This window comes from Anomaloglossus baeobatrachus, chromosome 1, assembly GCF_048569485.1.
Source record: "Anomaloglossus baeobatrachus isolate aAnoBae1 chromosome 1, aAnoBae1.hap1, whole genome shotgun sequence".
NCBI classification, from domain to species: Eukaryota; Metazoa; Chordata; class Amphibia; order Anura; family Aromobatidae; genus Anomaloglossus; species Anomaloglossus baeobatrachus.
In genome coordinates this window covers 629,839,539-629,864,698 of record NC_134353.1, presented here as the reverse complement: position 1 = coordinate 629,864,698, position 25,160 = coordinate 629,839,539, and the positions used below count along the sequence as shown (strand labels likewise).

The following is a 25,160-nucleotide window of genomic DNA, read 5'->3' as shown; positions in this document are numbered from 1 at the left end:
TTGGGGGAACAAAAGTGCGTCTTATAAAGCGAAAAATACGGTAGGTGGCAAAAACCAGGTGAAAGGTTCCCTTTAAGGCTTAGTGCATCAGCCATTTACATGATTATTGTAAAATATTTAATCAACTTTTTTTAATGGAAGATGAAGACATTCTCTAAAAGAAATGTTTTGGAAAAGGCTTTCTTCATTATCCAGAACCTGATTGTACTAGTGAAAACACCCAAAATTGCATAACAAATTGTCTCCTAGAGATGCTGGCCAATATGCATAATAAATTGGTGAAACTGAAACTCTATCACAGGAAATCATCTATTCTGGATACCAAATCTGCAATACCTAAAATTAAATGTAGTCATGTTTTGATATATATTTTTTTTTATTTTGTAAAAAGGAAAAATCAAAAGATATAAATATATTTGTACAGAAGTCCAATAGAGAGTGAGAGACTGTCTGACAGGTCAGATAGAACCCAGGAGATCATGTAAACAATCCGGGCCAAATTCATTCCAGTTGACCACCTGACACATGGTACAGGCCAGAGGGAACGCAGGGCTGTGAAAAGCAGACAACCCCCAGCAGCATCAGGATAGCAGATTTTGACAGGTAGGCATTGGAAGCGTTCTTTACAGTCAGACATTAGGCGTCTGAGAGAGACAGGAATGGAAAAAGACTGGCAGCAAAGTAACAGATGTGTATCGTACCTTTGCACAAAACACAGAGGACCTAGATTCTATTTTTGCGCTCCGGATTTTACTTGCCTTTTACATCTCTCACTACTTGACACCAAAAACCAATTATTGTGCTAAATAATTCCCTACGTGAATCTCTCTCCCATTTCCCCTTGTCATTTATTGGATTACTTCCCTCTAGCTGCAGTTGCATGATCTCCAGCCCCTCTTTGCATAGTCTCTTCCATTCTTGGTCCATTTTTCCATATGTAGCACTTAAAAGCACATTTAAAGGTCCCTGGCTCACTACCTTAGTCCATTTTAAGGTTGACGTATATGTAGCGAATAAATCGAAGGGATGCCGTAAAACTGACCGTCCCAAGCATAAGAAAGAAGACATATGCAGTAAGGAAAGAGTAGCCAAAGAACTCTACAGTCTGAACGACCCCTGACATATTAGAACGACGCCAGTAGTAGAAAACAGAGTACAGAAAGATAAAAGCTCCAGTGGATCCTGTGCTCATAATGGACCGCCACCACCAGCGATAATCTTCACCCGATAGCTGGAAGTATGTCAGCGCTACGGAAATGCATGCGCCAACACTTAGCAGGATGGCAAACACAATGAACAGTATCCCATACAGGGTGTACTGCTCTCGTCCCCACACAGTGGCAAAAATGTAGTACAGCTCCACCGAGATAGCACTGTAACGAAACAGAAAAAAACACATCAGTAAAGGAATGGGAGGATAAAGTGAGAGGCGACTATGTAACAGCCAAGAAAGAAGGATAAAGAGAGTCCTCTTACCTGAATGGTAGGAATCCACCAATGGCCATATGGACTGGAGCAGACTTGTACCACGGCTGAGCAGGAATCTCTCTAGCAATGTTCTTAGTCCGACATGGAGCTTCAAAATTTCCTGCGTTATTTTTTCCAAAAATGCCTCCAATTACAGTAAGGGGGAATCCAACCAGAAGCCAGACAGTGAGAAGGAGGAGGATAGTGGTTGCTGGAAGAGCTTGTGTCGAACCATTGGCCCAATGAACTGAATTTACAACACTCCATGTGAAGAAAAATGGCGCTGCGTATATATAAAAAGGTCCGAGTCATTTTGAGAAGTGGAAAGTTACTTAAAGGGGTATTCCCATCTCCAAGATTCTATCTCAAGATGTAGGTGTAATAATAAGAATATTAACAAATACCAACAATTAGAAATGTAGTATAGTTTTCCTGATACGCTATGTCACTTACCTCATGTGCAGGTATGGCAGGAGCTTAGGTATCTATAGTTGCGGCTAGGAATGATCGAATACCTCAAATATTCGGCTTCGCAAATAATTGACGAATAAGTCGCCGCTATTTGACTATTTGCGAATATTCGATGCGCAATGTAAGTTTATAGGAAACCCGAATAACAACTATTTGGAACTATTCGGGCTTCCCATAGACTTACATTGCGCATCGAATATTCGCATAGCGGCGGCCTATTCGTCGGATATTCGCGAAGCCAAATATTTGAGGTATTCGATCATCCCTAGTTACGACCACTAGCAACTAACTGTCTTTATATGCATGGCCATAACCCTGGATACTTAAACTGCAATGCCCTGCACATAAGGTAAGTGACATGGCTATATCAGGAGAACTATACTACATTTCTAATTAGGGTTATTTGCGAATAATCTTATTACTATACCTACTACATATTGGGATAGGATCTTGGAGATGGGAATAACCCTTTAAGTCATGAATAAAATCAAACTTATATAGAGTTACACTTATCCGAACAGAGATAATGTAAAGCTTGGAAAGAAGAAAAACAATAAGATAAATAATAAAGAAGGCGATATAAAACAGTAAATACCTGAAAAAAGACTAGTAGTCAAGACGATGTTCCATACCCAGCGATCTCCACCCATCTGTCGATAGAAATTACTAGAGATATAGCCAGAGATGCAACAAGTGAGGGCATATAGCAGGATGGCCGCAGAATTGATAGCACCATGTCTGTGCACATTAAACATGCCAAGAAGAACCATTACAATGATACCTAAAAGGAAAGAAACGACAATAAATGAATACTGTAGAGAACAAAATAATGACAGAGAAAGAACAAAGATCAGCCTTGAAACATTACCTGTGCCAAGTGCGAGAAACTGGGACCCTACTCCAAGTACAGCGCAAAGGAGACTTCGATAAGGAGGGAAGCGGAAAACATCAGTGTGGATGATCTTCCATCCATTGTCTCCTTGTTCCATGTCATCTGTTCCTTCTTCATCTAAATTGTACCGTGCTAGGTCGCTCTTAAGAACACGCATGAGTATAATGACCACAAAACCCAAAAGCAAGAAAACTAGCACCATGGAATTGATGATGGAAAGCCAATGGATCTCCAAGCTTTTGGGGAAGAAGCTAGAATCTCTTAGGCGGTCACCACGCCTCTCATACGTCACAGTTGTGGGGAACCAGCGTACACTGTAAGTGTGGGTGAAGCTGAGCGTCTCCCTCACATCATCCAAACTGAACGGTTTCACATCTCGGACACTAACATTGGCAAATATGATGTGGTCATCATTATACTCAATGTTGAAGTCCAGGTGAGCCCACAAACCAATTTTATGAGTGTGTGGTAAGAAGCCACTTTCTTCCATGTATCCAACAAAACCACGGATTGGTATATCATCCAAAACAAACTCAAAGTAGTAGAGCTCCTCAATGGCTTGTCGCAGCTCCTCTACCTTAAAAAGAACAAACAAGTTGCATATTATTAAAAGAAAAATACCAATAAACAATTTTTCATACTTTCACACATAAGGATTACTCATACAGACTTCCTATACATGTTCATTAGAATAGGCAAGGTAAGCAGAACATGACTGAAGCATAGGTGTTATCACTAGAACATATAAAGAATTCAACAATACTACTAGTAATAATAATAATATCATGATAAACAAATGATAATGATGAGAGTTATAACTATGTCAGAACAGCCTCAAAATTAAAGGTCCTGTGCGGCATAGAACATTTCTCACCTCTCCATGCACAAAATAGATGAGAACGGTTTGATTTCTGAGGTCCCACCACTGAAACGCATATTGATTATTATAACTTTAAGGGATTATTCCCATCTCCAAGATCCTATCCTCAGCATTTAGACTTCACATACTAAAATAATATTGCAGTGAGGAGAAGGAGGTAAATCAGGTAACAGACATACATTACCTATGTTTGCGGATTGCTGAAAAACCCTTTAAAAGATTGTATCCCTCCAAAAAGCAGCTTATCCCCTATTTATAGGATAAGGGAAAGCTTACTAATCACTCAGGGTCTGGCTGCTGAGACCTCCAGAAATCTCGAGAACAAGGCTTTGGCGCCCCATTTGGAATGGAGTGGTGGTACTCATGTTTATCCTCCGCACCATTCATTGTGTATGGGACTGCCAAAAATAGCCAAATACTGTGACACAGAACATGAATGGAACGGAAGTCGAGCACATGCACTACTGCTATATTTATGATGAAGGCTACAAAGCCCCAATCTCTGAATTGCTGGAGAACCCACTAACTGGAACCCCAGCAATCAGCAAGTTAGGCACCACAAGGCCTGCATGTATCTTGAGAGTAGGACCCTAACACACACCTCTCTATGGTGTATCATGTTGTGTAGGTTCGTATTTTACGCTTGGTTCACTGGCCATTATTTGTACTGCTTGTGTGTATATTGTATTGTCTGTAGGTAATTACCCCTTGTAGTGTTTCTGTCCCCAAGTCTGGGGGAGGGGGCCTGGGATCCACCTACTGTAAACTTACCTGGGGGTGAGTCTGTTGGAGAAGAAGAAGATTGAACCTCTGAGGGAAGCTGTGGCTTCTCAGAGAGACCTGGACATTTATTTATCGCTTTCTGGACTATATTCGTGTTTCTTTACAAAATTTTACCCTCGGTTTTGTGGATTACGTTATGGACCGTTTGATTTGCTTGGAATAAATGCTTATTGGATTGCTCACTCATCTCTCGCTCTGTTGATTTTGTGATATGGGAGAAGGACCCCGTTACACACTGTGTGATGTATCCCCGTTCTCACAAATAATGTTGGTTGCATTGGAAGGATCTGCAATCACTACACATTTATGGAATCTTTTAGATATGCCAGAAATATAAGATGGGAACACCCCTTTAAATCCTTGTCTGAAGACACAACATTGTGCAGACTAATGGTGACGTTACATGCAGCAATAAAAACACTGCAGAACGCCTGTGCAGGCCACAATACTGTATATTCACAAAGGATCCCATGGTCACATGGATCACTAGGTATGATCACACAAGTGTTAAAACAATGGTATTTACACACTGACATTTTTCAATCTTAAAATCAACATTTTTTACCATGGGAGAACAGTTGTGATTGATATCTAACTAGTCACACAGGATTGTTGATACACTGCTATGCTGGAGAGCAGAATTGTAATTAGTAGAAAATAACACCATTACTACAGTGTGTAAGTTCACCGGAAATGAAAGAAAACAGTGGCATTTACCAACGAGGTAATCTAGGGTGTTTATAAAAGGGAATCGTCAGGTCATTGCTACTCAATCTGAGAACAGCATAATTTACAAAGACCTTGATTCCAGCAATGTATCACTTACTTTACTGGGTGCTGATCTTATTGTATTTTGTCACAAATAACAATTATTATTTACAAAATTCTTGATGTCAAACGATTTTTTAAACATTCCAGAAACCCTTTTAAAGGGAACCTATCACCAGTTTTTTGAGTGTTAAACCAACAGTGTCACCTTCTGCAGCTCTTTAGCTGCATTCTATGAAGGTGCACCTTGTTCCCGACTCCCCTTGCAGACCCCACAAATACCTTTATAAAATCTGCCGCCACGTGTGTAAATCAATCGTTCTGGTTGAATGGGCGTCCTCTTTTTCGGCTCCTGTCCCTCCTTTTAGCTTCCTCCTTTGATAATTGACATGGTTGACACCTCCGTCATCATCCACATAGCTGGGCAAAATCGTGTGCTTGCGACGTCATTCCTGCCTTACGCAGGCGCACTTCACTCTGCCTCATTGCGGGCAGAGCCGAAAACATAGGTGCACTTGCGCGAGCCGGTGAGCACTCTGCGCGAGCCGGTGAGCACCCTGCGCGAGCCGGTGAGCACCCTGCGCGAGCCGGTGAGCACCCTGCGCGAGCCGGTGAGCACCCTGCGCGAGCCGGTGAGCACCCTGCGCGAGCCGGTGAGCACCCTGCGCGAGCCGGTGAGCACTCTGCGCAGGCGCGAGATTGTGAGAGAGTTCACCGGCTCACGCAAGCACACCTATGTTTTCAGCTCTGCCCACAATGTGGCAGAGGGAAATGCGCATGCGTGAGCTGGGAATGACTGCGCAAACACGTGATTTTGCACTGCTATGTGGATGATGACGGAGGCGTCATCCACGTCAATCATCAAAGGAGACCAGCAAAAGGAGGGACAGGAGCCGAAAAAGAGGACGCCCATTCGACCAGAACGGTTCATTTACATATGTGGTGGAAGATTTTATAAAGGTATTTGTGGGGTCTGCAAGGAGAGTCAGGGAACAAGGTGCAGCTTCATAGAATGCAGCTAAAGAGCTGCAGAAGGTGATACTTTTGGTTTAATATTGAAAAAACCGCTGATAGGTTCCCTTTATATGTTTCATTCTATGGATGTAAAAATAAAAAAAAATGAAATGTAGAGAAATATTGTCACTCCTCCTAAAGGGATCCTGTTTGGAGCCGCGTCGGCACTCCTGTATGACTGAGAGCCGGTAGCTTCACAGAAGGAACACGGTTCATATTCTCCCAGGTGCCAGACTCTCAGAATTGGGATCCGGCACCTTCCAAAGGCTAGTAGATTCTTTTTCTGAAAAGTTTTTGGAAAATTAAACCAGTGACCTGATTGGCTGCTATGGGAAACTCTTTCCTACGTTTGTTATATCTCTAATAACACAAGTAAAATGCCTGTGTGTAATGAATTATCGTCACCTGAACCATCATGAAAGCCGTCATTGCCAGTGTATGTAAATGAGCCATGCCCTAGTTAGTTTGGCCTTTTGGAACATGCTTGTAGTAGATCACTCAAAGACTCTTATATATAGAAATTATATTGCCATAGTAAAAGGATAACTATGGAGGCAACTAGGAAATCAGTGTAGTCTCTTCACTATATACAGTATATCAGCTGTATGGTCTTACCTGATTCAGGCCCAGCTTCAGCTCGCACAGGGGCTCTCTCTCCATGTTGACCCGAAATGTGATCTTGTACATGGACTCTGCCATCCGGTCGCCATCAAGCACCTCTCCCAAGGTCAAGCTCTTGTGGCGGATCTGTGTGGGGGCACACACCGGCAGCTGATAGTAGTGATACGTCTCTTGCGGGTTGTGATACGGCCCCACTTTATTTACATACAGCATTACTGTATCACCCTGCTTGTATCTCTTGTCTCCAGCTATGGGTGACAGAAGCATACTCCACACAAAAAGAACCGCCAGAGAGTGCAAGACATACATGTCTAAAATAAAGAAAAACAGGAATAGAACATGTCAAGGAAAGTCTGACAATACATAGGCAGGGTATTAAAACGGACAGCAGTCTGATTCATATATTAAAGGGAATCTGTCAGCAGGTTTTTCCTACCTCACCTCAGAGCAGTATGATGTAGGCGAAGAGACTCTGAATCCAACGATGTTACACTTAGGTTACTGGGTGCAGCTGTTCTGAACAATCAGAATTTTTAGCTTTAGTCATGTAGCAGGGCTGAGAGAGTTGTCCCTACCCACACCAGGGTCTCTATAGATTATACACTGAGAGTGAGCTGTTAATTAGAGGATGAGGCGTGCTGGACTGCTGTGCCTATTACTTTGAAGTCATGTAATGATAAGGGCCCTGCTGCCTAAACAAACAGCACATAGGACCTTGACAAGACAGGCATCCCTGAATTCTGTTTTAACCCTTGCAGCATACTATCTTTTGCATACATAGCAAAAACTTGCTGACAGATTCCCAGAGCAGTACAGTTTTCCAAGATCATAGAGCCCAAAAGAAACCAGACTTCCCTGTTAAATCTCCTGCTGCTCCTGACCTCACCTCTGTTCTTTGTTTACTTGCTTGAAGTGATTACATCTCGTCTACCTACATGACCTGCAGCCAATCACAGGCCTCAGCTGGGTATAGCGCAACACTATTGAGGCCTGTGATTGCCTGCAGCAATCACCATAGATAAATGGGAATGTCCTCCCACCTCTCCTCCTGCTTCCTCTTTGACCAGTTACAATCTGGCTTCCGACCACATCATTAACTAAAGTCACCAATGACCTACTAACCGCCAAAGACAAGTGACACTACTCTGTCCTGCTCCTCCTGGATCTGTTCACTGCCTTCGACACAGTGGACTATCTTGGATCTCTTCATACCTAACCGACCGGACATTCAGCATCTCCCACTCTTACACCACTACCTCTTCATTTCTCCCCTATCTCTCTGTGTCCCCCAAAGTTCCATTCTTGGACCCCCCTTCTTTTCCATCTACACCTTCGGCCTGGAACAGCTCAGAGTCCCACAGCTTTCAGTATCCTCTCTATGCTGATGATACGCAGATCTACCTCTCTGGACCTGACATCACCTCCTTACTAAACAAAATCCCACAATGTCTTTCTGCTATTTCATCCTTCTTTGCGCAATTTCTAAAACATAATATGGACAAAATGGAATTCATTATCTTTCTTTCTCCTCCCTCAACCCACCCAACAAGCCTATCCATCAAAGTCAATGGCTGATCACTCTCCCCAGTTTCACAAGCTCATTGACTCGGGGTAACTCTCGACTCTGCTCTATCCTTCAAGCCACACATCCAAGCCCTCTTCAACTCCTGCAGACGACATCTCAAAAATATCACCCGCATTTGTGCATTCCTTAACCAAGAATCAGCAAAAACACCAGTGTATGCCCTAATCATCTCCCACCTCGACTACTGCAACTTCCTACTCTGTGGCCTCCCTTCTAACACTCTTGCGCTCCTCTATTCTATCCTAAACTCTGCTGCCCGATTAATTCACCTCTCCCCTGGCTATTCCCTTCTGCCAATCCCTTCACTGGCTTTCCATTGCTCAATGACTCCAGTTCAAAACACTAACCATGACCTACAAAGCCATTCACAACCTCTCTCTTCCATACATCTGTGACCTACTTTCCTGGTACCTACCTGCACGCAACCTCAGATCCTCACAAGAGATCCTTATCTCCTCCCCTCTTATCTCCTCTTCCCACAATTGCACACAAGATTTCTCCTGCGCCTCCCCCATACTCTGGAACCCTCTACTCCAACATATCGGACTCTTGCCTAACTTGGAAAGCTTCAAAAGGAACCTGAAGACCCACCTCTTCTGACAAGCCTATGACATACAATAATCCTCAGTCTATTATACCGCTGCCCCACCAGCTCTGTCCTCCCCTACTGTATCCTCACCTATTCCCCCTCGCGAGCAGGGTCCTCTCTCCTCATGTACCAGTCTGTTTTGTATTGTTCATGATTATTGTATTTGTTTTTTACGTATACCCTTTTCACTTGTAAATCGCCATAGAATAAATGACACGATTATAATAATAATGAAGAATAATAAATAATGTCAACGCTGTACCAGGTAAACAAAGCCCAATTGAGGTAAGCGGTTTAACAGTTAATAATAGTTTCTTTTGTTATTTCATGCCAGTTCCTCCTTTGGACAAATTTTTTATGCTATTGCGAAAACACTAGCATACAAAAACGTGCGTCACAACTTCGTGTTTGTTCATGTTGCGTTTTTGGCATGTCTTTAAAGTTTCCAGTGCCAGAAAAATGAATGAGATTCCTGAAATCTAATGGATATGCTGCAGATTTTTTCCTTGCGAATTTTAACAATCAATGCACAGCAACATGGCAATACTATGTGTTTTTGCAGCTTTTATCACCCCTTCAAATAAATGGGAAAAATCACGCAAGTGAAAAGACAACAAAAATGCATGAAAAAAACCCAAAACATTTTCTAGGCAGTGTTTTTTCCTAGTTTGTGGGGCAGAAAATTGTGCTGAAATAATCAACGTGAGAACATACATCATTTCTCTATGCTCCTGGTACGAATAAAAAAAAGAATATAATACCCATGTTCCATTGGCTGCCATACTATACTTGTACTGCACACACAATGTAACAGATATGCTTGAAATATGTTACTAAGGCTGCTGTCACACTACGTTTTTTTAACATGCGTCCTGAACGTTTTTTAACACAAAAACGGATCCAGTGCAAATGCGTTTTCATTTCAATGCATTTGCAATGGACTCGCATCAACATGCGTTCACCTGCGTTTGCGTGCGTTATAGTGAGGATCCAGCGGCTTGCAGTTTTTTAACTTTTTTCAAAAACGCTACTTGTAGCGTTTTTGAGCTGCGTCCAAATACTGCAAATTGCTGGATCCTGACTAAACAGCACGCAAACGCATGTGAACGCTGCCATGCTGATAGACAGGATCCTGCTTGCTCTATTGAGCATGCCCAGAAACCAGCCTGGCGTGATCAGTCCCTCTCTCCCCCGCCTGAGAGCTGTTGAGGCTCGTAACCAAGGTAAACATCGGGTAACTTGCTTGGATACCCAATGTTTACGTTGGTTACATGTGCAGGGAGCCCGGCTCCTAGCAGCTGCAGACGCTCGTAACCAAGGTAAACATCGGGTATCCAAGCAAGTTACCCGATGCTTACCTTGGTTACGAGCCTCCGCAGCTGTCAGATGCCGGCTCCCAGTCTCACGTTCAGTCCCCTCACTCCCGATCACATGACTCCAATGCCCGCCCATAAACTTCAAGTGACAGGATCCTGCAAAATAACACATGCGTTAGCGTGCGTTTTTCTCTGCAAAAACAGGATCCGCTTTTGCAGCAAAAAAACTTTCATGACGCATGCTAAACAAACGTAGTGTGAAAGCAGCCTTACACACAGGGGGCCGATTCATCAAGTCTGGGGTACGCACCCTCGCACTATGGCAGTCATTGCTGGTGTCCAAAGCACCAAATGAAATTGGCAGCTCTCCTCTGTGACGTGCACTGAGCGAGAAACTACTTCGGTTGACATTAAAGAAATAGGTTTATAATAAAGTAGCCATAAAAAACAGTAAATTAAACTTTCTAATAGTTTGGACTTTGGGGTACAGTTTCATCATAGCACATGTATATTGAAGTACAAAAGAAATATACGGTGGCAATCTCATCAATGACTTACACAGAAGATATGGGATATAATCACAACCAAATCTCAGCATCATGCACAGATAAATAGGATCTACCCCTTTTCAAATTAGGAATGTATTCAATGAATGGTTGTCACATGCTCTACGACTGACAGTTTACACCAGCTCTCACATGCTGCTAAACGAGGCAGCTTTGTCTCTCCAGCATCGGAGAGCGATGGCACTGAAGCAGGGATTGGACGCTAAGTGCTCCAGAGATCCGGGCCACCTTCAGAGCAGCGCTTACAAGCTCTGATGGAGACAGCTTGCAAGCACTTTGCATGATTTGGCCACTGCTGCTACTTGCTAGATTGAGGAGCTAATCAGTATCCTAGGCAGTGGTTCATTCAAGGGCACCCACAGACCCAGAATAGCTATTCAGAGGTGGGGGCTGTATATCAGCAGAATAGGGGCGTCACTAAGAAAGGAGAGCTCAGGCAGGGCATTTCCCACACCCTTAGAATAGCTAGCAGGGAGTGCCATCAAGCTGCTTCTGACATGAGGCAAGAGTAGCATCTTATGTGGCGGCAGAGGCATTGCTAGACACGTACAGTCCCTGACAGAAGTTCTGTCGCTTATCCATGTTAGGTAAAAAAAAGCTTATAACCTGACTTTAAATTCATCCATTGGATTTATAAATTATTCTTTTAAAAGCTGAAACCCTCCCAAATTTGGTTTAGGTTATGAAAATAAAGTTACTGCAAAGCTGAAATATTGATCATTTAATGAACACAGAAAGGTCAGATTTTGGCAAGACAAAAGTTTTGTCCCCTTGTCATATGCATGCACCCTATCCTAGTTTACATCCTCACCTGTGCTCACTAAATGATCAATTAATTAGTGGGTGTGTATAAATAGAAATCCAGCACCCCAGACCTTCTTTTGAACTGCAACTTGACCTCTGAGAACATGCCAAAAATCCACCCTGCGAACAAAGCCTTGATTATCAAGAGGCTGAAGACCAGATCCACTGCAGAGGTGGCTGGCACCTTTAATGTGTCTCAACGTCAAGTTCAAAGAATTAAAAAAAAAGAGTTGAAGAGACTGGAGATGTTTTTGACAAGCCCAGGTCCAGCAGACCCTGCAAGACAACTGCTCCGGAGGAACGTTTGTTGGTTAGAAAATCCAAAGCCAGCCCCTCTAACACTGCAGCAGAGCTCCAACAGGCCTGGTCACCTCAAGTCCCTGTGTCAACTAGAACAGTTTGTAGGATTCTGTGTCGACATGGCCTCCATGGTCAAATCAGTGCCCAGAAGCCAGCACTAAACAAAAGGCAATTAAAAAACTGTGTGGTATTTGCCAAGTCCCACAGCCTGCTAAACTGATAGATGCTGGAAAAGTGGCAGAAGGTGGATTTCTCTGATGAATCTTCAGTTAAATTACACCACAGTCGCTGCAAATACTGCTGGAGACCTACTGGAGCCCGTATGGATCTGAAATACACCCAGAAAGATCATAGTCTGGGGTTACATTCAGTATAGGGGTGTGCAAAACATTTGCAAGGTGGAAGGCAATATCAATATCCTAAAATATCAAGAAGTATTAGCTACCTCTTACATTCCCAATCATAAAAGGGGTGAAATTCTGCAGCAGGATGGTGGTCCATCTAATCCATCCATCTCTACAACAAAGTTCCTCCTGGCAAAGAAGATCAAGGTGCTCAAGGACTGGTCAGCCCAGTCACCAGACATGAACATCATTGAGCATGTTTGGGGTAGGATGAAAGAGGAAGCTGGGAAGACAAAACCAAAGAATCTAGATGAACTCTGGGAGACATGTAAGACTGCATTCTTTGCTATTCCTGATGACTTCATCAATAAATTGTATGAATCATTGTTGAACCGCATGGATGCAGTCCTTCAGGCTCATGGAAGTCACACAAAATATTAAATATGGCTCTAATAGCACCACAACTTCAATCACCAATGTTATGCAACATATCTTTGCATTAGAAGTTAATTATTTGTTTGAATTTCACATTACTTTCTGTGGGCGACAAAACTTTTGTCTTGCCAAAATCTGACCTTTCTGTGTTCATTAAATGATCAATATTTCAGCTTTCCAGCAACTTTATTTTCATAACCTAACCCAAATTTGGGAGGGTTTCAGCTTTCAAAAGAGTAATTTATAAAACTAATGGATGAATTTAAAGTCAGGTTATAAGCTTTTATTTACATTACATAGATAAGAACCTCTGTCAGGGAATGTAGATCTTGGGCCCAGTCCCCAGGTTTCAGCAGCATTGCCAGCACTTGTTATTTTTTCAAGAAATAAACCCTATTGTCCTAGTGAAGATGGAGAGTGCCGAGGTAGGGAGCTTGTCATGTGTATAAGTGTAGTGTATGTAACTAATACAACATAACAGCAAGATACATAACAGCAAATGCTATATATATATATATATATATATATATATATATATATATATATATATATATATATATATATATATATATATATATATATAAAATGTGTGTATTTGCTGTATATTGGTGTCATGTACTCACTGAATGAAGATAATCGTAGTGCTTTTACATATCACTATATAGCGGTATTGTTCACTTACACAGTACGGTGTCATTTGTTACCAGGTTCAATTCTCTCCTGAGGCAGCAGAATACCATGAGCTCTGCACATAACAGTACTGTCACCGACTGTGTCACTATGTTGTAATGTGTGCCGAGCCATCATGTTTAGCATTAGCCACGACTACTGTAGGATCCTGATTGGCATTCTGAGGTGTGGTGAGTGGGATTCGGCCGTTCACTGACAATCATCTTGGAGAACCAGTACAATTCCAGTCCCCCAGCTAATAATTGTAATTGCATTTTCAGAACCTGGGAAATATGGGGGGCCAGTATATAGCAGGGGCAACAGAGGGGGACAGTGTGAGGACACAGTAGGTGGGAAGGTATGCAGAGATGAAGAACAGTGAAAAGAGGAGGCTCAGTGGATAGACTTGGCAGTACGAATCTGTGTACCAGGTTTTCTGTGTAGTCACAACTACAGCCTTCATCACCGCTGCAGCCAATCATGTCAAGGTAGTCAGCACAATAAAGGCTGAGTCTAGTGATTGGATGCAGAACTCGTGAGTTGTAGTCATGGCGTCAACACTGTAGCTTGTCAACAATGACTGGAGGAGCAATGAAGGCAGAGCTGGCCCTACAGAGATTGTGTATAATAGAGTTTATGGGGTTTTATAGGTCTGCAGTCCTGTGGAATTAACGATCTTGGACAATCCTTTGTTCATATGACGCTTGTGATCTCTGTTTAACATATGCTCCAGGGCTTATAGGTTAAAGGAAGCTGGATTTTGCAGGGACAGAGACTCTGATTCTTGTGATGTGTCACTTATTGGGCTTGTTATAATTTTGATAAAATCACTTTTTTCTTCGGCAAATCTATCAGTCCTCTGAATGTTGAGCCCTGTATAACCTCGATTCTACCTCTGATTGGCAGCTTTTCTATATACACTATATTTTTGCAGAAAGCTGCTAATCAGTAGTGGGGGAGGGTTATACATATCCTCTGATAAAACACTTTTAAAAAACAAAAAACAACAAACTAAGGGGTACTCCTCACATAGCGAGATCACTAGCGAGATCGCTGCTGAGTCACCAGTTTTGTGACGTACCAGTGACCTCATCAGCGATCTCGTTGTGTGTGACACTAAGCAGCAACCTGGCCCCTGCTCTGAAATCACTGATCGTTACACACTGTTCTGGTTCATTTTTTGCTCGTTGGTCTCCCGCAGTGCAGCACACATCGGCGTGTTTGACGGCGGGAGACCAACGAGCACCGACTGTGTAAGCAGCGTACGCTGGTAACCAGGGTAAATATCGGGTAACTAAGCAAAGCACATTGCTTAGTTACCCGATATTTACCCTGGTTACTAGCGTACACCGCTTAGCACTGGCTCCCTGCACGCGTAGCCAGGGTAAATATCGGGTAACTAAGCAAAGCGCTTTGCTTAGTAACCAGATGTGTACCCTAGCTATGTATACAGGGAGCCAGCGCTGGCAGCCTGTACGCTAGTAACCAGGGTAAATATCGAGTAACCAAGCAAAGCGCTTTGCTTAGTTACCCGATATTTACCCTGGTTACCAAGCGCAGCATTGTTACACAAGTCGCTGGTGGCTGATCGCTGGTGAGATCTGCCTCATTGACAGCTCACCAGCGACCATGTAGCGACGCACCTGCGATCCTGACCAGGTCGTATCGTGGTCGGAATCGCTGGTACGTCGTTTAGTGAGACGGTACCCTTAGACATGCAGCCCAGTAAGTGACATATTGCTGGAATTGTTATCTACCCCTACGTTATGCTGTTCCCAGGTTACATAGCAAAAACCTGGTCAGGGAATGTGTAACAGCACCTAGTCGGCATGAGACTTTAAGCATGCAATTTGTCACAAGACAACTAATCAAACCGCTTAGACTGTGTATAGGAAGGGGCTCCAAACTCCACGTGGAGGAACACATACGGTATATTCTCCTTTGGTAGAAGCCTTCTATGATTGGAGGAAAGTGATCAAGCTTCTAGCACTCCAACAATTTTCATATACGAGACCTTGAAGTACCATTTCCATAGAGCTTCTAATATGTCTTGTTTACAGTGGACAGACCCATGTCATCTCATTAGTAATCGGTACATCTTTATATTGTAAACTGCGCCACCACCTATAAAGTGGTCACAAGACGTAGAATACACCGACAAGAAATAGGATATTAGTGGACCTGTGAGCTCGCGCTTCTATATGTAGAAATATAAGCATTCCCCAAGAAATAATTATTCTCTTAGACCTGTGCTTTGTGCTAATCCTCAGAGTAATAAATTGATATCTGGAAGTTACTAGATGGAAATGTGTCCTTACTATACAATCAGTGCTGGCAACATCAGACTGCGGGCACACCCTTTTGGCAAAGGGAACAGTTGTTAATGTATTAATATTCTTCCAAGAAGAATAACGCAGGAACAGCAATTACAGAACAAATGCTCCAAAGTTCTTATTTCATGTGTCATACGGGTATTTGGAAAATAAACATGTCAGGAAAGCTCCTCTGTAAAGAGATGGTCTACATTATCATTTTCCTATTTAACTCCTTAAATTGAGGGGATAATGTAGAGTCGCACCAAGTGTGCATTGACCAACCTATCCATAGCTTTCTCCTAGCCAAATTCAATCCCCCTAGAAGCTCCAATAGAACTGGCTATTTCTGATCCATGTTGGTGGTCCTGCAGATGGGACACATGACCCTGCCCACCCGTGAGAATGACCTGGACCAGGACAGGCGAGGATGACCTGTGCAATGAGAACTAGCTTGCTGCTGCATCACACAGATAGAAGATTCGCTCTGCTGGGAAGATGTGCGCATGCTCGGCCTGTTAGCCTGGAGACCACAGCAGGATGTGTGCATGGGCACTAAGAGAAACCAATGATGCTGGATGACATGTCTGCAGGGGTGAGAATGTGTGACTTCTTCCCCTTCGAGAAGTAAAGACATGTGATTTTGGGCCATAACTATAAAAGCTGTATATGGAAAAACAATATGGCAGCATGGCTTTCACATATTATATCTAAAGTAAACTGGCCATATTTATAAGGATTTCTCCTTGTTGCAGGAATTTGTCGTTTTCATATACAAGTTTGGTCCGTCTGAGTCTTGGATGTCTGAGCACAAGAGGTCCTGGTCAGCAAAGATTAACTGGGAGCTGACTGTTTTGTTTGTTAGAACTATAGAGTTGGTACAACCCCTTTAAGGAAGCATACTATCCTGCTTACAGAGAACCTGTCGGCAAGATTTTGTAATGTAAGGTAAAGCCATGGCTGTAATAGTGATGTAATACTGTTTATTTTGACACCTTTGGTGAAGAAATCCTTTTTGTCGTTCTTTAAACACCATTTGAAGTTTTCTGCCAATTAGATTTCTGTGCACAGGGGCCGGACTGTACACTGGGTCTTATCCTCCCAGAGGCAGGCGGAGGGGCCGGGGAGATCACACGCCGGAGGCAGGCGGAGGGGTCGGGGAGATCACACGCCGGAGGCAGGCGGAGGGGTCGGGGAGATCACACGCCGGAGGCAGGCGGAGGGGTCGGGGAGATCACATGCCGGAGGGAGGCGGAGGGGCCGGGGAGATCACATGCCGGAGGGAGGCGGAGGGGCCGGGGAGATCACACACCAGAGGGAGGCGGAGGGGCCGGGGAGATCACACACCAGAGGGAGGCGGAGGGGCCGGGGAGATCACACGCCGGAGGGAGGCGGAGGGGCCGGGGAGATCACACGCCGGAGGGAGGCGGAGGGGCCTGGGAGATCACACGCCGGAGGGAGGCGGAGGGGCCTGGGAGATCACACGCCGGAGGGAGGCGGAGGGGCCTGGGAGATCACACGCCGGAGGGAGGCGGAGGGGCCTGGGAGATCACACGCCGGAGGGAGGCGGAGGGGCCTGGGAGATCACACGCCGGAGGGAGGCGGAGGGGCCTGGGAGATCACACGCCGGAGGGAGGCGGAGGGGCCTGGGAGATCACACGCCGGAGGGAGGCGGAGGGACCAGGGAGATCACACGCCGGAGGGAGGCGGAGGGACCAGGGAGATCACACGCCGGAGGGAGGCGGAGGGGTCGGGGAGATCACACACCGGAGGGAGGCGGAGGGGCCGGGGAGATCACACACCGGAGGGAGGCGGAGGGGCCGGGGAGATCACATACCGGAGGGGCCGGGGAGATCACACGCCGGAGGGAGGCGGAGGGGCCGGGGAGATCACACGCCGGAGGGAGGCGGAGGGGCCGGGGAGATCACATACCGGAGGGGCCGGGGAGATCACACGCCGGAGGGAGGCGGAGGGGCCGGGGAGATCACACGCCGGAGGGAGGCGGAGGGGCCGGGGAGATCACACGCCGGAGGGAGGCGGAGGGGCCGGGGAGATCACACGCCGGAGGGAGGCGGAGGGGCCGGGGAGATCACACACCGGAGGGAGGCGGAGGGGCCGGGGAGATCACACACCGGAGGGGCCGGGGAGATCACACACCGGAGGGAGGCGGAGGGGCCGGGGAGATCACATACCGGAGGGGCCGGGGAGATCACACACCGGAGGGAGGCGGAGGGGCCGGGGAGATCACACACCGGAGGGAGGCGGAGGGGCCGGGGAGATCACACACCGGAGGGAGGCGGAGAGGCCGGGGAGATCACACACCGGAGGGAGGCGGAGGGGCCGGGGAGATCACACACCGGAGGGAGGGGCCGGGAAGATCACACACCGGAGGGAGGCGGAGGGGCCGGGGAGATCACACACCGGAAGGAGGCGGAGGGGCCGGGGAGATCACACACCGGAGGGAGGCGGAGGGGCCGGGGAGATCACACACCGGAGGGAGGCGGAGAGGCCGGGGAGATCACACACCGGAGGGAGGCGGAGGGGCCGGGGAGATCACACACCGGAGGGAGGGGCCGGGAAGATCACACACCGGAGGGAGGCGGAGGGGCCGGGGAGATCACACACCGGAGGGAGGCGGAGGGGCCGGGGAGATCACACACCGGAGGGAGGCGGAGGGGCCGGGGAGATCACACACCGGAGGGAGGCGGAGGGGCCGGGGAGATCACATACCAGAGGGAGGCGGAGGGGCCGGGGAGATCACACACCAGAGGGAGGCGGAGGGGCCGGGGAGATCACACACCAGAGGGAGGCGGAGGGGCCGGGGAAATCACAAATAGGGAGAAGACCCAGTGTACAATTCGAAGTGTGTACCAGTGTGCATTAAAGTCTAATTAGAAGAAAACTTCAAATGGTGATTAAAGAACAACAAAGTGGATTACTTCACCAAAGGTATCAATGTAATCAGCGTTACATCACTATTACATTACAATACTGTGCAGACAGGTTCTATTTATTGTGCTACCTCTTCTGTTGTACTGCAGTTTACGAAGAAATAATCAGGTCAGAAAAATGACTGCAGTTGTGTTCACCGTAGAAGTGCGACCACCCATTACACATCAACAAAAGCGGTATGTAGCAAATGAGTTGAAAGTGCACGTTGCGTCCCCTCTATCTGCATGGTGGAGCCCGTCTCTCCTACCCGTTTCTAGTTAGCAGGTATATCCAGTGTATTGGGGTAACACAGAGGTCACAAAACCTCCCATCCTCCTGTATGATGAATAGTGCCAGTGACAGACTCGTGCACTAGAGCTGCCATACCTCCCATCCTCCTGTATGGTGAGTAGTGCCAGTGGTGGACTGGTGCACCAGAGCTGCCATACCTCCCATCCTCCTGTATGGTGAGTAGTGCCAGTGGTGGACTGGTGCACTAGAGCTGCCATACCTCCCATCCTCCTGTATGGTGAGTAGTGCCAGTGGTGGACTGGTGCACCAGAGCTGCCATTCCTCGCATCCTCCTGTATGGTGAGTAGTGCCAGTGGTGGACTGGTGCACTAGAGCTGCCATTCCTCCCATCCTCATGTATGGTGAGTAGTGCCAGTGGTGGACTGGTGCACCAGAGCTGCCATACCTCCCATCCTCCTGTATGGTGAGTAGTGCCAGTGGTGGACTGGTGCACCAGAGCTGCCATACCTCCCATCCTCCTGTATGGTGAGTAGTGCCAGTGGTGGACTGGTGCACTAGAGCTGCCATACCTCCCATCCTCCTGTATGGTGAGTAGTGCCAGTGGTGGACTGGTGCACCAGAGCTGCCATTCCTCCCATCCTCCTGTATGGTGAGTAGTGCCAGTGGTGGACTGGTGCACCAGAGCTGCCATTCCTCGCATCCTCCTGTATGGTGAGTAGTGCCAGTGGTGGACTGGTGCACTAGAGCTGCCATACCTCCCATCCTCCTGTATGGTGAGTAGTGCCAGTGGTGGACTCATGCACCAGAGCTGCCATACCTCCCATATGGTGAGTAGTGCCAGTGGTGGACTGGTGCACCAGAGCTGCCATACCTCCCATCCTCCTGTATGGTGAGTAGTGCCAGTGGTGGACTGGTGCACTAGAGCTGCCATACCTCCCATCCTCCTGTATGGTGAGTAGTGCCAGTGGTGGACTCATGCACCAGAGCTGCTATTCCTCCCATCCTCATGTATGGTGAGTAGTGCCAGTGGTGGACTGGTGCACCAGAGCTGCCATACCTCCCATCCTCCTGTATGGTGAGTAGTGCCAGTGCTGGACTGGTGCACTAGAGCTGCCATTCCTACCATCCTCCTGTATGGTGAGTAGTGCCAGTGGTGGACTGGTGCACCAGAGCTGCCATTCCTCGCATCCTCCTGTATGGTGAGTAGTGCCAGTGGTGGACTGGTGCACTAGAGCTGCCATACCTCCCATCCTCCTGTATGGTGAGTAGTGCCAGTGGTGGACTCATGCACCAGAGCTGCCATACCTCCCATCCTCCTGTATGGTGAGTAGTGCCAGTGGTGGACTGGTGCACTAGAGCTGCCATACCTCCCATCCTCCTGTATGGTGAGTAGTGCCAGTGGTGGACTGGTGCACTAGAGCTGCCATTCCTCCCATCCTGTATGATGGCATAACGCCAGGCTGAGTAGTGCCACTGGTGTAAGGGCTCCACTGCAGGGAGCAGCTGATGACAGCAGTGAGAGGTGCCAGCAGCCAGTTTGGCTTGTTTTCAGTGGCTTGGCAATACCAGCTTTCATGGGCTAGTTGCCCCGTGGGCACAGATGCCAGGCATGCACCGAGGTTCCTGTACACCTGCACCCAGGTGACTGATCCCACCTAGATCCGTGTGGCCACTAGTGACAGTGAGTGGGCTCACTTCCTGGTGACGGTATAATGATGGCTGGCATCCATAGAGCGCCGCTTCCCCTGGGTAGGAGCACACTGCCGGGTACTGTGCAGGGGCCGCGGAGCTGGCACACACCCCGCAGGAGATCCTGCTGCCGCCCACTGCTTACCTGCACTCGGTCCTCCAGGATTCTCTCTGACAGATCCCGGGGGCCTCCACTCTCGTGACGTCAGGAGTCTGTCTTCAGCCCGCCTGATGTATCGCACTAACAACCCCGCAGCTTTCCGAGTGTTTGGAGATGTGACATTAGAAATATCCCATTATCAGTTCTGTATAAACCACCCCGGGCCCCTCATTACCTCTAGCACACAATGTCCTAGCACAGGAGTCCTTCAGGCAGTGCGTTAGACACCCCGAACACGTCAGCAGCCGTGTCCTGGAGGGGGCGGTACCTGTGAGGTGTTCTGCGGGGCAGCGCTTCACGCAGGAATGTGTTGGAAGGAGACTAGTGCTCGTATGGACGACATGGCCAATCGTTATATGGTTCCTGAAGTGTAAGCACAGGACCGCGCTCTCCCTGAATATGTTTCACATAGTGTAAGATAAAACGTACACGATTAAGGGATAGTCCAAGATCCCATCCCAACATGTAGTAGATATAAATAATAATAAGAGTAACCAATGAGCGGACTGTGGATGTTCGGATTTGGCTGGACTCTTAACAATTCGGTTCGTGACCTGGACTGGACCTCGGGGCCCATAAATGTCAATGGAGACCTGAACTGTGCTGTAAAATGCTTGTAGTAAGGGCTAGGGGGCTGCAAAATAGGGCAATTGCTCAGCAAACAATTGTGGCTAGGGAATGGGGGGGGGGAAACCCAGGTCTTCCTCTTTTTTGATAATTAGAGCAGGTAAAGCAGACAGCTGGGGGCTGTAACTCAGCCGTCAGCTTTACTTTGGCTGGCTATCAAACGCATGTCGCTTTTTTTTTTTCCTCATTTATAAAAAAAAAACTGAGGTCCACTCTATTTTTGATAACCAGCCAAGGTAAAGCAGACAGCTGAGGGCTGGCATTATTAGGCTGGGAAGACCCATGGTTATTTGGCCCTTCCCACCCTAAAAATAGCAGCCTGCAGCTGCCCCAAAAGTGGTGCATCACATTAGATGGTCCAATTCCAGCACATTGCCCGGCCCTTCCCGATTGCCCATGAGTGTTGGCAATAGAAGTAATGGTTTATGGTTTTAAAGTCAGCTGTAACTTGACAGCTGGTGTCAAGCCCAGGGGTTTGTAATGGAGAGGCATCTATCAGAGACACCCACCCCCCTCCCCTATTACTAACCAGGTAAGTGTAGAGTTAAAAAAACACAGTAAAAGAAAAAGTTTATTTAAATAAAGACTCAATTTATTAACTAAAAAACCCCTGAAAGTTACAATGTAATCCAATTCTGTTATGTCCCACGATGGCTATCGATTCCTATGGAGGCTCATTCTGAGAACAATGCTTCATCGGTCACTCTTGGTCAGCAGCAGGTATGGAATTTCTCACGCTCGGGATAAATTCTGTGCCTGCCGCTGACGAGTGACCTTTGGAACCTCGTTCTTAGGCTGGACTCACTCGAGCATATGGCATCCAATGCGACATCATCGCATGCGATATGCTAATGACTCCCGGCTCAGGCTCTGCTGCGAGCGTGAGCCGAGTGTCATGTGACTATGACGCGATCCTGCAATCAGGTCACAGCTGTGAAGCTGAGGATGGGCGCTGCAGAGGAAAGGGAGGGGTTAATCCCCCCATCTCCTCCATTGTCAGCCTGTGTGTATATCGCACTGCACTGGGATAACATCAGAGTGCAGTCCGATGTATCTCTCACACCCATTCACTTTAATACGGCTCTCGCAGAAAATCGCAGCATGCTACTACTTATCTTGCATCCAGAATCTGGATGAAAAGCTGACCAACTGCTCTCCCTCATTCACTAATATTGGTCAGAGTGCAATGCGATGTTTTATCGCATGCCACTCGCTCTGATTTTCATGCCGTGTGTCTTAGGCCTTAGAGCAAGGCTCCGTAGGATTTAATGGACATCGTTGGACATTATCACCATTATCTGCTTTACCTTGGCTGGATATCAAAAAAGTGGGACCCCATATTTTTTTAAATGTTTTATTTATTTGGTTCATAGAAACATCCAGGCATCTTGCCCATGCTAAAAGCTTGTTGATTGGCTGCACTGCAGCCTTACAAGCGTTACTCAGCATTCAAACGCAGACACCAACCTTCCAATGTTCAAGGTCTTGGACACTAGGTGTCCGGTACAAACCCCGAACGTTATAGTTCGGGTTCGCTCATCCCCATTAGCAAATGCCTCCAATTAGAAATGTACTAAAGTCCTTATTAGCTATGTCACTTATCTCATGTACAGGCAGTGCAATAGCTTAGGTATCCATGGTTGTGACCACATATATAGGGATAATTAGTTGCTAGTGGCAATACTCTGCACATGAGGCAAGAGACATAGCTATATCAGAACTATACTACAATTGGAGGCATCTGCTAATATTCTTATTATTAATTACACCTACTACATATTGGGATAGGATCTTGGAGATGGGAATACCCCTTTAAAAGGGACTCGATCACCGCAGAATGGTTGTTCAAACCAAGTATTGGCGAACTTGTATCATTTACCAGGGCTAGCTAGGATTTTTTTTATTTTTTTAATCATGTTCATTGTTATTAAACCAACAATGTCAGATAAAGAGACAATAAAATAAAATACTTTTGTTTTTGTATTTGAAAAATCATTCACTTACATATATAAACTGAACTAAACAATAACCAGTGTCCCTGTGGTCTACACCCAAAACACAACTTCAAGATTTAGGGCTCTTTTCCGCTCGCGATTTCCTGGTGCGAGTGCGAAAAAAAATCTGATTGCACTCGCACCAGTGTTAATCAATGAGGCAGTTTCCTGTCCTGTTTTTTCTCCACACGAATCGGGCTCTCGGTGCAATCACGCCATGCTGCGTTTTGCACCGAGTCTCGGCTCACCCGTGTGTAAAATCGCACTGCACTCGCAGTGATCACAAGATCGCATGACCCTCGGCTGACACCTGCAGCAGAAGTTCATTAGCATATCGCTTCCGATGCTCTCACATCGGAAGCGGTACACAAGTGGAAAAAAGCCCATAGGCTTCTAATCAATTGCATATATTATCCTCATGGCATTAATTCTAAGGGCGGCTTTGCACACTACGACATCGCAGGTGCGATGTCGGTGGCGTCAAATCGAAAGTGACGCACATCCGGCGTCACTTGCGATGTCGTAGTGTGCAAATCCTAGATGATACGATGAATGAGCGCAAAAGTGTCGTGATCATATCATTGGTGCAGGCTCCGACACTTCCATAATGCCGGTGCTGCGACAGGTACGATGTAGTTCCTCGTTCCTGCGGCAGCACACATCGCTGTGTATGAAGCTGCAGGAACGAGGAACATCTCCTTACCTGCCGCCAGCGGCTATGCGGAAGGAAGGAGGTGGGCGGGATGTTTACATCCTGCTCATCTCCGCCACCATTGGCCGCCTGCCGTGTGACGTCGCTGTGACGCCGCACGATCCGCCCCCTTAGGAAGGAGGCGGGTCGCCGGCCAGAGCGACGGTCGCAGGGCAGGTGAGTGCATGTGAAGCTGGCGTAGCGATAATTATCGCTACGCCAGCTATCACAAGATATCGTACCTGCGACAGGGGCGGGGACTATCGCGTGCGACATCGCAGCATCGGCTTGCGATGTCGCAACGTGCAAAGCCCGCCTAATACATCGTTTACCTATTTATAAATTATTAACCAGTTAAAAGAAGGAGGATCTGGTCCCCAACACTCCTGAAGCATCGCCAGGGAGGGGAGACCACGGATATGCAGCCATGCCCCTCAGATCTTCTATAACTTCTTTAAGGCGTTTCGTTTAAGGTATACACCCCTCTCCAGCCGAAGTAAAGCGTTGAATCTATCCCTAAGCTCACCTATGGCTGGAGGACCCAGATCTAGCCAGTGATAGGCCAACAACTTACTAGCCTGATATAAGAAGTAAAATACCCAGCGCCACAGGTGAGCTCAAGTCCAATCCCAAAGCACATGTATCTGGTTTTGGCTGCAGCCATATACTAAATATTTGTTGAATTAAGTTCAATACTGCCCTTCAATATACTTTGATGTTCTGGCGCATTTTGCATGAATTATTGAATCAAGGCAGCGTGGCATAGAAGTGATCAGCCTGCGGTACTGCTGAGGTGTTATGGAAGCTCAGGTTGCTTTGATAGCAACCTTCAGCTCATCTGCATTATTGAGTCTGGTGTCTCATCTTCCTCTTGACAATACCCCATAGATTCTCTGGGGTTTAGGTCAGGCGAGTTTTCTGGCCAATCAAGCACAGTGATACTGTGGTTATTAAACCAGGTATTGGTACTTTTGGCAGTGTGGACAGGTGCAAAGTCTTA

General features: G+C 46.7%; 1 protein-coding gene across 1 annotated transcript; it reads right to left on the bottom strand.

Moving 5' to 3' along the window:
- Positions 1–357: 357 nt before the first annotated feature.
- TM9SF1 (transmembrane 9 superfamily member 1) lies at positions 358–20,903 on the bottom strand. Its single transcript, XM_075319021.1, has 6 exons — positions 20,834–20,903; positions 6,891–7,207; positions 2,807–3,407; positions 2,534–2,719; positions 1,477–1,750; positions 358–1,373 (listed from the first exon to the last, which is right to left on the bottom strand). The coding sequence occupies exons 2-6, from the start codon at positions 7,203–7,205 to the stop codon at positions 980–982; spliced, it is 1,770 nt and encodes a 589-aa protein (XP_075175136.1). The 5' UTR covers positions 7,206–7,207; positions 20,834–20,903; the 3' UTR covers positions 358–979.
- Positions 20,904–25,160: the final 4,257 nt, after the last annotated feature.

What these genes read in the sequence shown, in the direction of transcription:
- TM9SF1 (XM_075319021.1), bottom strand. Translation starts at nt 7,205, where the DNA reads ATGTATGTCTTGCACTCTCTGGCGGTTCTTTTTGTGTGGAGTATGCTT. An exon ending in TGAAGCTGGGCCTGAATCAG is followed by an intron (nt 3,408 to 6,890) that starts GTAAGACCATAC and finishes GTTCTTTTTAAG; the next exon opens with GTAGAGGAGCTGCGACAAGC. An exon ending in GACTACTAGTCTTTTTTCAG is followed by an intron (nt 1,751 to 2,533) that starts GTATTTACTGTT and finishes ATATATACGCAG; the next exon opens with CGCCATTTTTCTTCACATGG.